The 13,319-nt window shown below is 41.5% G+C and overlaps 1 protein-coding gene across 1 annotated transcript in view; it reads left to right on the top strand.

Annotated features, from left to right (window-relative positions):
* Window positions 1-3,001, top strand: part of LOC118885360 (zinc finger protein 420-like) — a 53,892-nt gene extending 50,891 nt beyond the window's left edge. The window contains 3 exon segments of the mRNA XM_036833980.1: window positions 1,864-2,473; window positions 2,475-2,704; window positions 2,706-3,001. Coding sequence (XP_036689875.1) covers window positions 1,864-2,473; window positions 2,475-2,704; window positions 2,706-2,823 — 958 coding nt within the window. The 3' untranslated portion in view covers window positions 2,824-3,001.
* Window positions 3,002-13,319: the final 10,318 nt, after the last annotated feature.

Here is a 13,319-nt window from a genome sequence, read left to right as displayed (position 1 = left end):
CGGTCAGAATGGCCATCATCAAAAGTCTACAAATAACAAATGCTGGAGAGGGTGTGGAGAAAAGGGAACCCTCCTACACTGTTGGTGGGAATGTAAATTGATGCAGCCACTAAGGAGAACGGTATGGAGGTTCCTTAAAAAACTAAAAACAGAGTTACCATATGATCCAGCAATCGCACTCCTGGGCATATATCCAGAGAAAACTATAATTCGAAAAGGTACATGTACCCCTATGTTCACAGCAGCACTATTTACAGTAGCCAAGACATGGAAGCAACCTAAATGTCCACTGACAGATGAATGGATAAAGAAGATGTGGTATATATGTACAATGGAATACTACTCAGGCATAAAAAAGAATGAAATAATGCCATTTGCAGCAACATAGATGGACCTACAGATTATCATACTAAGTGAAGTAAATCAGACAAAGACAAATATTATATTATGACATATGTGGAATCTGCAAAGTAGTACAAATGAACTTATTTACAAAACAGAAATACACTCACAGACATAAAAAACAAACTATGGTAACCAACGAGGAAAGCAGTGGGGGTGGGGGTGGGGGGGCACGGCATGAGGGATAAATTAGGAGTTTGGGTTCAACAGATAAACACTACCATATATAAAATAGATAAACAACAAGGTCCTTACTTTATATCATAGGGAACTATATTCAATATCTTGTAATACCTGTAATGGAAAATAATGTTTTAAAAGAATACAGATATATACATATATATGTATAACTGAATCACTTTGTTGCATACCTGAAACTCACACAATATTGTAAATCAACAATACTTCAATTTAAAAAAAAAGAGAGAGATGTTCTTAGATACCCTTGGCAAATTAGGATCCATGATTGGAGAATTTCAAACAGGGTGACCACTGCACACACACCAGAGCAGCAAAGGATCAACACGTCCAGGGTGGATGGTGCAGGGGTCTGGCCACCTGTGTGTGCGGCTCACCCATACTGTGTAGATCTGTTCAAGCCCAGTCCTGGGTGCACCTCTCGCATCTCATGGAAGATTGCTGCTGGGCCCACCCCACCTGAGAGCTGGTGGTGTGGACAGTACCCAGCTTGCATGGGCAGTTTGGGCCACGTGAACTCTTGATGTCTATCTTAGTCTGCTCGAGCTGCTATAATGGAAATACCACAGACCAGGTGGCTTAAACAACAAACCTTTACATTCACAGTTCTGGAGGCTGGGAAGTGCAAAATGAAGGTGCTGCCAGATTTGGTGTCTTGTGAGGGCCCACTTCCTGGTTCACAGATGACCATCTTCTCACTGTACCCTCAGGCAGTGGAAGGGGTCCCTTTTATGAGGACACTAATCCCATTCATGAGAGATCAACTTAAATAGCTACTTTAACTGGATATTTATTAATCAACTATACTTCAGTTTTTAAAATTTAAAAGTTAAAATATAAAATGCATTTCAAATTAAAAATAATAATAATATATGGTGGTGATGGTTGCACAACATTAGAATGTACTTAATACCACTGAATTGTACACTTAAAATTGGTTAACATGGTAAATTTTATGTTTTGTGTATTTTTCCACAATAAAACAATTTTTAATTACAAAAAAGATAAAAATAAGAATAAGAATAAATGGGTATTTGTTTCCAGCTTTTTCTGTGAGTAGAGTATGACAATGAATGTCCTTGTACATATATCCTTAAGTACTAGAGCCTTTTTCTAAGGATAGATTCCCAGGAGTAGGAATATATACATTTATTTATATTAATATATTTATATATTCGTTTTCAGAGAGCGAGTCAACACGGGAGAGCAAGGAATTGTCTTTACGGAAGAGAATAAAAGAAGAAACATACCAACATGAAACAGCGACGTAAAAAACAAGCAGCGGTGTAGAAAATACAGAAAAACCTCCCGCACCGTGACGCACCTCATCGTCTGTCAGAAAATCCTTAGGGAAGAGAAACGCTGCCGGCGCCACGAGCGTGGGAAATCCTTCCGCCGATGCTCGACGGGCGTCCAGCATCCGAGGATCCACACGGGAGAGGGACCCTATCAGTGCGGCGAGTGCAGCAAAACCTTCCACCAGAGGGCCCACCTCACCCAGCACCAGCGCTTCCACACGGGCGAGAAGCCCTACGCCTGCGGACAGGGCAGACGGGCCTTCAGCCAGATGACCCACCTGTCTCAGCATCAGAGCACCCACGCCAGAGGCGGCGAGTGCGGGAAGGCCTTCAGGCGCCCCTTGGCCCTGGTTGACCAGCAGAGAATCCACAGCGGGGAAAAGCCCTACGAGTGGAAGGCCTGCGGCAGAGCCTTCACCCCGAGCGCCCAGCTCATCAGGCACCGGAAGAGTCACTTCGGAGAAAAGCCCTACGGATGCAGCAAGTGTACGAAATCCTTCGTCCGTCCGTCTTCCCTGATGGAGCATCAGAGAATTCACACCGGAGAAAAGCCCTATCCGTGTGAGGACTGTGCACAGGGCCTTTACCTGGAGGTCCCCTTCCGTCCTTCACAGGAGCAGTCACATGGGAGAGACACCCTACGAATGTCACGTGTGTGGGAAGACCTTCTGTAGCCACTCTTCACTGGTTGAGCACGACAGGACTCACAGTGGAGTGAATCCTTCTGGACGCCACACGTGTGGGAAGGCCTTTAACACCTCTGGACGCCACACGTGTGGGAAGGCCTTTAACACCTCCTCGACTCTGTCAGCATAAGAGAATTCATACCGGGGAAAAGCCCTTTGGTTGCCACGACTGTGGGACGTCCTTCAGCTGCACATCACACCTTACTCGACATCAGCGAATTCCTACGGGAGAACATTGACAAAAGCCAACGGGACTTGAAAATGTTACTATTCCAGTTATTTAAGCATCATTCCAGGTCTTGGGAACAAGCAGCCTCAATTGACTCTGACTCTCTAAAGCAGTTTATTCTCAAGGTCTCAAGAGCTCATTGAAAAATAGATAACCCACAAGGACCTACTGTATAGCACCAGGAACTGTACTCAATATTTTGTAATAATCTATAAGGGAAAAGAATCAGAAAAAGAATATATATATATATATATACACACACATACATATACATATATGTATATATATGTATAAGTGAATCACTGAAACTAACACAACATTGTAAATCAACTATACTTAAGTAAAAAATAAATTTTAAAAAAGCGCTAATTGAATGAATGGGATAGCAACGAACCCACTTCTGAAAAGGGAGAGGAAGCAAGGCAAGTTAAGAACAGACCGTGAAACCATCATCCTGTGATCTGGAGAGCTCTGGCCTCCCGCTCCTACACAGATCCTACACTGCTACCATCACTAATGAACAGCACTGCTACACAAATGAAACTTTACTGGCCCTCAGTCTCTGTCACCTCACGTTTAACGCCCTGAAGCCAAGTTTAAAATGCAGGTGTCCTGACGGCCAAAGACAAGGCAAAGAGATCACCTCTTGGCTTTTGCTTCTGTTCTGATAAGAGAGACATATGCTACCAAGTTCAAACGCAATGGAGAACTCCCCTCAAATGGCGGGGCGGGGGGATGCGGCTTGGATGATGCACAGTGTGAAAAAACAAGCAGCCACGACTTAATGCTTTGCATCCTAAAAATGGCACCCAGGTTTGGTCCCATGTTTAGCTTTGAATTAGCCAACCAGCGTCCTTTCCTGAGTTTTCTTCCACACTTCCTACAACTGTTGTATTTTAAAGATCTCATCACTGCGTTTATCACCTTTGAACAAGAATCAAGAGACTGACACAAAGGAGCAGCACTAGGATATAAGGGGTATCGTCGATAGATGTTAGGGGATATTCCTAAACTTGAGCACATAGGACTTTTCTTGATTTTTCTCTTCAACGCATATATAAAAGCATTGACAAAATGCATGCGCCAGTTAGAGAAGAAAAACAAATACCTACATACTGACCAGTCAAGCCAAGATGGAGGATATTACCAGCACCTTCGAATCCATGGAGTGTTCTTGAAACGCAATTTCTTTCTCACCCCTCAGTGCCTCAGGATAGCAGTTTACAAAGTCACGTTACAGTTCTTTGGCTTTTCATTATTGTTTTATCCCCTGTGGATGTAATCCTAAATGAAATGTCTATTTTCTCCTGGTTTTGAACTTTAAATAAAGGGAATTACACTGAATTCTTCCTGCAACTGAAACTGACCTTGAGATTCATGTACACGTTAAATGAGGTTCCCCTTTACCACAGTACAACCACACCGTACAAACACACCAGCACTTGTCTCTCCATCCCTTGGTTGATGAACACTTTTGCATGGGTGGTTTCTAAGTTTTTGCCGTTGCAAAAAGTCCACAGAGAATCTCCTCCATGGCTTCTGGCCCATTTACAAGACTTTCTCCAGGGGAGAGGTCTAGCTGTGGACTTCCAGATTCTGCACACATTCACTAAGAAGTTTTCCAGGTCCTTGTACCACTCTGTGAGTTATATTAATCCGTAGCAAGATTTCCGCAATGGAAACAGTTCCTAGAGCTGGATGCATTCTAACAAATCCACGTGGCTTCAGATGACAGTAAAGGAGGCCTTGGTGAGACCCAACACTCACATTTTGTGGTTTGGTGCAAACTTTCCTTGTCCTCAGATACTTCTCAGGTGTTGCTTTAGGTGCCATTAAGATAGATAAATAAGTTACCACATACACCCCCAACCTTGTGATTTCAATATCATGATGCTGCCTTACTTTCTCTTGATGACAAGACTCATCCAAATAGCAAGCAGTCATGTAATTTAAGTTTTGTGCAAAGGGCAGAGAATTGGGTTTCACAGAGTTTAAATTGCACATACAACTCCAGAGTACAATGTACTGGGTGGTACAAGAAAATGAACCATGTCTAAGAAGGGAAAGGATTCACTACTGAATGATTTTGAGATTCAGAAAAGTTCTCAGAGAAATGTTTCAGGGCTAGGCTTTGAAAAATAAACAGGAGTTTTCAGAGGCAAGTGGAATAAGTACATTCAAGTCAAGGGGAAAGGACTGCAAACTCAAGAAAATCAAGATAACTGAGTTTAGCTCCCTCAGAAATTGTAGGTTAAATTTAATCCTGTCAAGCCATGTGCCTTGCCCCACCATCTCTGCTTCACTTTTCTCTATGGCCCTTAGTTTGCTAATTTATTATACTACTTTTTTTTTTGGCCGCGCCATGCGGCTTGTGGGATCTTAGTTCCCCCACCAGGGATCAAACCCAGGCCCTCAACGGTGAAAGCAGAGTCTTAACCACTGGACCGCCAGGGAATTCCCCATATTTATTTTTTTAATGTGCATCTTTCCAGTGTCAGAACGTAATCTCCATGAGGGAAAGAATTTTCTCCAGTCCCTAGAAAGGTGCCTTAGATGTTGTAGGTCATTAATAGATATTTATCAGTAAATCAGTGAATGCAGGGAGGGCCTTATTAATTCATTGACTTGAACTCGGGATCTTAATGCCGTTCTGCTGAAGGAATCTCATAAGCCTTAGGGCTGTGACGGCTGTAACCCAAAATCAGACAGTGGTCCCATGGTTTGCCTAGCTACACTGATAATTAAATGTATACCCTTTCTGGGTGGCTTGTGTGATACAGAGGGCATTAAATGAAAAAGACTGAGATTGTTATTGGAATAAGGACGTCTGTCAGGATTCAGGATCTAGAGAGCTTTCAACTACAATGTTTAACTGGTCTTTATCTGGAGGAACCCTGCCTCTCCTAGCCCATCCACTGCTTGCCTGACTGGTAACCAGAATCTGATTATAATACTGCCCAGAGTTTGAATCGTGGAAGGATAATAGGAAGATATGAAAGACACTCAGGAATCATTCAAAGCATTCACTAAGATTTCTCAACCTAGTCAAGGAAATGCTTGTGGATATGGATTTTTGGAGGTACTTATCCAAACAAAGTAGATCAAAATTCTGCTTTAGCAAAATGTATTGATGTGGATTAAATCAGGAGAGGTTATTACAATTTCTGGAGTGACTGGCGTAGACCTGTACTCAATAATCTATAGGATATTAAATGACATCTTCATGACAGAAATCCATTTGTACAGGACCTGAAAGTATTGGGTAAACTGCAGTGCCAGACCTTTGCACGAAGCAACACCAGATTCTTTAAAAAGCTCTTTCTTGCAAAGCGGAACTTTTTGAAAAGAGATCTCCGATCTCAGATACCCTCTTTGGGTAGAGATTACTTCTCTGCACTACTCAAGTTTGATGCAGGCTGGCAATTGACTACATACACCCTTGTAACCAAGACCCAAATCAAGATACATTTTCATCGCCCTCAGAGGAAACCACTTTGTTGTTTAGAATTCTTTTTCTTCCTTTCCCCTCACTTCTTCCAATAATGGAATCAGGCTGCATAAATTTTTGGTTTGTTTGTTTTGGTGTATCTGGCTTCCCGCACTCAATATAATCTTTTTGAGATTCACCGATGTATCTTTCAGTAGTTTATTCTCTGCTGAGTAGTATTCCATGGTGTTAATAAACCATAATGTATTGTTTATCCATTCTCCTGTTGACAGATATCTAGGTTGCTTCTGGATGTTTGAATTATGAGTAAAGCTCCTATGAACATTCTTGTATATAACTTTCTGTGAACACAAAATAATGACGCTGAAACACTGAAGTTTCTCGACCTTGGCACTATTGTCACTTGGCACTATTGTCATTTTGAGCCGGATACGTTTTATCGGTGTTTTGGGAAGGGGGCTGCCCTGTGCACTGTAGGATGTTTAGCAGCATCCCAGGTCTCTAATCACTAGGTGCTAGGAGCCCTTCTTCCCCAAGTTGACAACCAAAAATGTCTCCAGACGTTGCCAGATGTCCCCTGAGAGGGGGCAAAATCACCCCAGTTGGGAGAACCAGTGGGACAGTGGTTACACTTGGGGAGGTGACGATGTCTGGAAGGGACAACAGGGGGTTCAAAGGTGCTGGTAATGTTCTTTTTGTTATTCAGGGTGCTGCCTACATGGGCAGGTTGACTTGTGAAAATTCATCAAACCGTTTACTTATGATTTCTACCTTGTTTTGGTGTGTATACTAAAATAAACATTTATAAAAAGTAGTGCACTGGGAATTCCCTGGCTGTCCAGTGGTTAGCACTCTGAGCTTTCACTGCCAAGGACGCGGGTTCAATTCCTGGTTGGGGAAATAAGATCCCACCAGCCGTGCAGCATGGCCAAAAAAGAAAAAAAAAAGTAGTGCACTCATTCATACTGAAGATTTCTTAAATATCTGAGATTAAGCCTCATTACCAAGGGTAAGAAGAGGAGCCTCCACTGTTTTATGTTCTAGAAAAGAGAAAAGAGCTTCCATGTCCCAATTTCAATTCTCGTATTTTAAAGTGCTATATGGCTATCGTTGAGAACTTTGATGGTGCAAGTACATGACAGGAGGGAAACAAAGGCCATCTGTGATCTCATAACTGAAAGAGAGCTACTTTTCATATTTTGATGCAAAACTTAGATACATTTTTACACCCACACCTCTCTTTCACATTGTCTATATGTATGAACGTGTAACGTGCAAAACTGGCCATGGGGTGGGGCCCAGATATTTGGTCAAACATTATTCTGGGTGTTTCTGTGAGGGTGTTTTTGGATGGGATTAACATTTTAGAAAATTAAAAAAATTTTTTCTTTGGCTGTGCTGCACAGCATGCGGGATCTTAGTTCCCCAACCAGGGATCAAACCCATCCCCCTGCAGTGGAAGTGTGGAATCTCAACCACTGGACCGCCAGGGAAGTCCCGTGGGATTAACATTAAAATTGGTGGAGGGACTTCCCTAGTGGCGCAGTGGTTAAGAATCAGCCTGCCAATGCAGGGGACACGTGTTCAAGCCCTGGTCCTGGAAGATGCCACATGCCTCAGAGCAATTAAGCCTGTGTGCCACAACTACTGAGCCTGTGCTCTAGAGACCACGAGCCACGACTACTGAGCCTGCATGCCACAACTACTGAAGCCCACGTGCCTAGAGCCCGTGCTCCACAACAAAAGAAGTCACCGCCATGAGAAGCCCATGCACTGCAATGAAGAGTAGCCCCCGCTCACTGCAACTAGAGAAAGCCCGCACGCAGCAACGAAGACCTGACGCAGCCAAAAATAAATAAATAATAAATAAATATATTTATGTTAAAAAAAATCATGCTTTAAAATTGGTGGACTTTGAGTAAGCAGATTGTCCTCCATAATAAGGCCTGAATACAACAAAAAGACCAGCCTCCCCTGAGCAAGAGAGAATTCTCTCACGGTGGCCTTTGGACTTCATCCGAAACATCAGCTCTTCCTGGCTCTACAGCAGATGGCCTTCAGGCTGGAGCTGAAACATCAGTGTTCCTGGGTCTCAAGCCTGCCAGCCCACCCTGCAGAGTTTGGATTAGCCAACCTCTGTAATCAAGTGAACCAATTCCTTACAACACATCTCTATGTCTGTATACATCCTATTGACTCTGTTTCTCTGGAGAAAAACCTGACTAATACAAAGTGACTGCCTATCTGTGTTTCTAGCTTGACCATGAACTCCTTATGGGCTGACACTCTATTTTATTGGTTTCTGAACTCTCAGGATCCAACATGTGCCTAGAGCATATTTGTTGACTAGAGTTAAACTGACAGTATTTTAAAACCATGAAGGACTTCCCTGGTGGTCCAGTGGTTAAGATTTAGCCTTCCAATGCAGGGGGTGTGGGTTCGATCCCTGGTTGGGGAGCTAAGATCCCACATGCCTTGCGGCCAAAAAACTAAAACATAAAACAGAAGCAATATTATAACAAATTCAATAAAGACTTTAAAAATGGTCCAAATCAAAAAAAAAATCTTTTAAAAAAATAATAAAATAAAACCATGAATATCTCATCTTCCTGGAGTATTAAGTGGGACCCCCATCTGCACTGGACACAATCTCAGTAGAGATTTTATAGGAAGTATTGTTTTTTTAAATAAATGATGATAATTTTTTAAAAACGTTTATTTATTTATTAGGTTGCACCGGGTCTTAGTTGCGGCACGCTGGCTCCTTAGTTGCAGCATGTGAACTCTTAGTTGCAGCATGCATGTGGGATCTATTTTCCTGACCCGGGATCGAACCAGGGCCCCCGGTATTGGGAGCGTGGAGTCTTATCCACTGTGCCACCAGGGAGGTCCCCAGGAACTATTGTTTTACATGAAATATATTTTCTGGTTCTTAGGGAGGGGAAAGTCCTTATCTAAGATCCCAGGATTATTTTAACAGTCGTAAGCTTTGTTTTGCATCAATTTGCATATCGTATCTCTTAAAATGTGAGACAACTAGTATGACCTATTTCTCCCTGTCTTAGCCAACTGCTGTGATTTTTAAAGTATGTAAAAATTACAACAAGGTCCTACTGTATAGCACAGGGAACTATATTCAATATCCTGTAATAAACCATAATGTAAAAGGATATGAAAAATAATACATATATACATAATACATATACATATCTGAATCACTTTGCTGTACACCAGAAACTAATGCAACATTGTAAATCAACTATACTCCAAAAAAATAATTTAAAAAGTAAAGTATGTAACAATTACTAATAAAATCAGTTGCCCTTTCTTCTCTCTCCTGTTTGGGTAGAAAGTAGGCCGTTGCTCCTCTAGATTCTTAGTGTTTTGTGAGGCCTGGTCCTTAGAGTGTTGTCTAAGGCAGGCTGATGGCTTTTCATTTGGCCTGTTCTGCTACCTGACCTTTATTCTCCCTCTTTGAGGTTGTCATCGGTCCGGAGAGCTGCCACCATCAGCAGGTACCATTAGCCTTCTTCTTGGCCGAAATATCAACAAATCGGGTCCAGGAGTTTCAGAGGAACCTCTGTGACAAAAGGCCCCTAGAGCTAGTGCATCTTTAGGAGACAGAGATAGGGATAGAATTTCCCAGAAAGGGTGACTGTCACCCCTTCGTGTAAAACTGAGATGACGCCAGGGCCGGGTCGGCTACACCCCTGAATATACTATGTTCATTTGGCCAGCGAAGCCGGTGGGGTCCCTTGCTTGCTAATCATTCGTCGACTTGCTCAGGCCTGCGGATATCAGGGGGAGACTCACGAGGCCTCCAAAAGAGAAATCTCGGCTTCCAGGACATAGAGCCGTTGCACCTGGGGCCTCTGTCCGGAAGGTGGCGCTGCCGTACTGCGAAACAGACAGCGTTTCCCACGGTGATTTTTTTTTTTTTTTTTTTTTTTTAAACTGATGCGTTCTTTTTTTTTTTTCCTTTAGGAACCTCTGTCTCCCAACTGCCAAGGCTCACTTTGATGACGTCAACAACGTGGATATTCTAAATTCTGAGTCCACCAAACACAGTGTTGGGTGGAAAAATCCTACTCTCGCCTGTGTATCTCATCACTGGTTTCCTTCTCTAAGATAATCATAGTTCTACCAGAGTTCTCCTAAGGGCCTCACACCCAAAGTATTATATCAAAGAACTACAATGCCTTTTATGTTTCTGCCTGTTTTCCCAACAACCTGCCAATCCTAGATCCAGGAGTCTTATGCATCTCTGATGACAGTGAATTCCAAACATGGCTGTAAATCTGAATCACCTGACCAGAGGGTTAGTTTAATTTTGATATTTTCTTACTCAATAATTTTAATTTTCTAGTGATTCAAATAAAACAAGAACATATTACTTTATGAAAGAACAAAAAATATATATATAGATCAGTGTCTTCTCAAACTGTTTTTCAGTATTGTCCTCCCAAGAAGCCTTTTTTTAGACTTTTCTTTTTCTAATCATTCCCATCTCCATGAAATTTTAATACCACAGAAGTACTGTATATGTTTATGTATGTCTGTTTCTTTTAAAGAATAAAGGAATGTTTTTCCCCCCACCAAGAATCAATTTTTTAAAAAAATCAATTTTTGCCCCCTTGGGGATGATATCGCCCCAGTGGAGAACTATAATATGCTATATAATAATACACTAATATACAATAAATGGAGCAAAATTTCCCTTGAATAAGTCTTTACCATTTGAAGATTCTTCCCAAGAAGTAACTAAAAATAACTTGGGTCTGAATGATTCCAGACACTTTTGTAAATATTATCACATACATACATATATGTACTCATAAAAACCCAACAGGGATGGCATCGAATAAGAAAACTATAGACCAATATTATTTATCAATATAGATGCAGAACTTCCAAATGCAGTGTTAACAAATTTAATCCAGCAATTTCATTGAAGAGTAACCCACCATAACTAAAAAAGGCACAACCCAGGAATAAATGATTGCTCACGTTATTAACACAGCTCAGAAAATGGATAGGTTAAAGAGGAAATGATCATCTCCGTAGGTTCCAACAAATAAATTTCATCCAAACCAGAGAAAACTGTCTGCAATTTCAAAATGGAATAAAATCTCTTAGTTTGATTCAAAAGCCTAACAATATTATTTTTAATGGTAAATATTGATAGTATTTCTGGTCAAGACAGGAACAATACAAAGAGACCCATAATTACCATGACAATTAAGTATTATATCAGAGAAACTTGCCAACACACTAAATCTAGAAATAAGAGGTAAATGTTGGATAGAAAAATAAAAAAAATTGTTATATTGTTGTACAGCTTAGACATTCAAGAGATTCAACCAACAAAATAAGGGAACTGACAAGCGGATTAAAAATCCGGTCTGATCTAGAACAGAGGAAGAAGCAATCTTACCCAAGTAACCAGTTAAAAATGTAATCAGAAAAAAAAAAATCCTTCCCAATGGTGATGAAGCCAATATAACCCTTAGGAATAGATTTAGTATGAAAAAAATACTAGACTGGAATGAAATATATACCTATAAAATATTAATAAAGGAGAATGAAAACAACATGGTAAATGGAACGTTATATTCCTGAAAGGAAAAATTCTTAATTTCAAAGATGTCTGTTCCCCCACCAATTAATCTATAAATTCACTAAAATTCCAATCCACGTACTAATAGTATTTATTAGGAGATTTTCCAAGACAATTTTAAAATCCACACAAAGGAGGAATCCACGAGAATAAATACCACAACTTTGCAAATGGTGAACCCTTACGTAGGAAATGTGGTACCCACTATCAAACACAGAAGTATAAAGTTCCCACTATTAAAACAGTGTGATAGTTGTTCCGTAGAGGAGAGCGGGTTGTGAGGGATGAAACAGATACCGAGTCCAGAAATAGATGGATTGGATTCACATATAGAGATTTAGTATACAACAGAATTGGACATTTCAAATCAGCAGGAAAATAAGACTATTTATTCAGTAAATGGTCTTAGAATATTTTGGATATCCACGGCAGAACTGGTGGAGGGTAATACTTAAGGCGTCTCTGAGTTCAAATAGAAAAATGAGAAAATGCAAACCGAAAGACTACATAAAAGTGTTACTGCAAACAAAGTGAATACGAAATGGTAGAATATAACAGTAGATTCAACGTAAAGAATCTCCCTCCGCCCCCTTCCCCAAATGAGCCGATGTTGAAATTCAGGATGAAAGTTTGAATGATGGTTAAAGGTTGCAGTGCCCTGACTACTCATTTTTTGACAATAAATACTCTAATTTCCTCTACTCTCTATTCCTCTTCCCTGTTTTCTCCACAGCCTTTTCAACATTCTATATACTATTTATTTTACTCATTCTTTGGTGGTCTGTTTCCATTCACTTGAAAGTAAGATCTGAGAGGTCAGGGGACTTTGTGGGGGTTTTTTCCTCTGCTATATCCCCCTGAATGGCTTTTCCTTATTTACTTCAACGTCCAAGGCAGCTACTAATTTACCGTTTTCTTAGTCTTCCATACCACGGACCATTTACACTCTGGTCAGGGGCAGAATGGGGTTCAATCCCAGTGATTTGGTCCAAAGACGTGCGTCTCATTCACTGCTTCTGAACAGTGATAATAACGACATTCCCATTTTGCAGGTGAGAAGTGTACTAATTTGCTGTTATCACAGAGGTAATAGAGCCCATTCGGTGTTCCCTCGCTGATCTTGCTGCCATAAAACTTAGCACAGAAAGAAAATCACGTTCCCACAGACAGGCTCAGAGGGCCGCACTCGGAGCGACACGGCGGTCACACGGACACAGACAGCGTCAAATCACAGGTACACACAGGAGTACATGAGCGGCTCCGCCGCACCTCGCTTAGACCCCGTAACTAGGGACGCTTCTGGTCTCCAGGCGAGGGAGGGGCGAGTGCGCATTCTACGGGCCTGCGCACACTCGCACCCAGTCACGCCACGCCCCTGAAATCCTGGGCCGCGACCCCAGATCGTAATCTCTTCGCTGAAACCCTGGGCCAAGCCCCTCGA

The sequence above is a fragment of the Balaenoptera musculus genome, chromosome 19 (genome assembly GCF_009873245.2).
Source record: "Balaenoptera musculus isolate JJ_BM4_2016_0621 chromosome 19, mBalMus1.pri.v3, whole genome shotgun sequence".
Classification (NCBI taxonomy): Eukaryota; Metazoa; Chordata; class Mammalia; order Artiodactyla; family Balaenopteridae; genus Balaenoptera; species Balaenoptera musculus.
The sequence above is the reverse complement of the archived record's forward strand: the minus strand, read 5'-3'. Positions and strand labels throughout refer to the sequence as shown.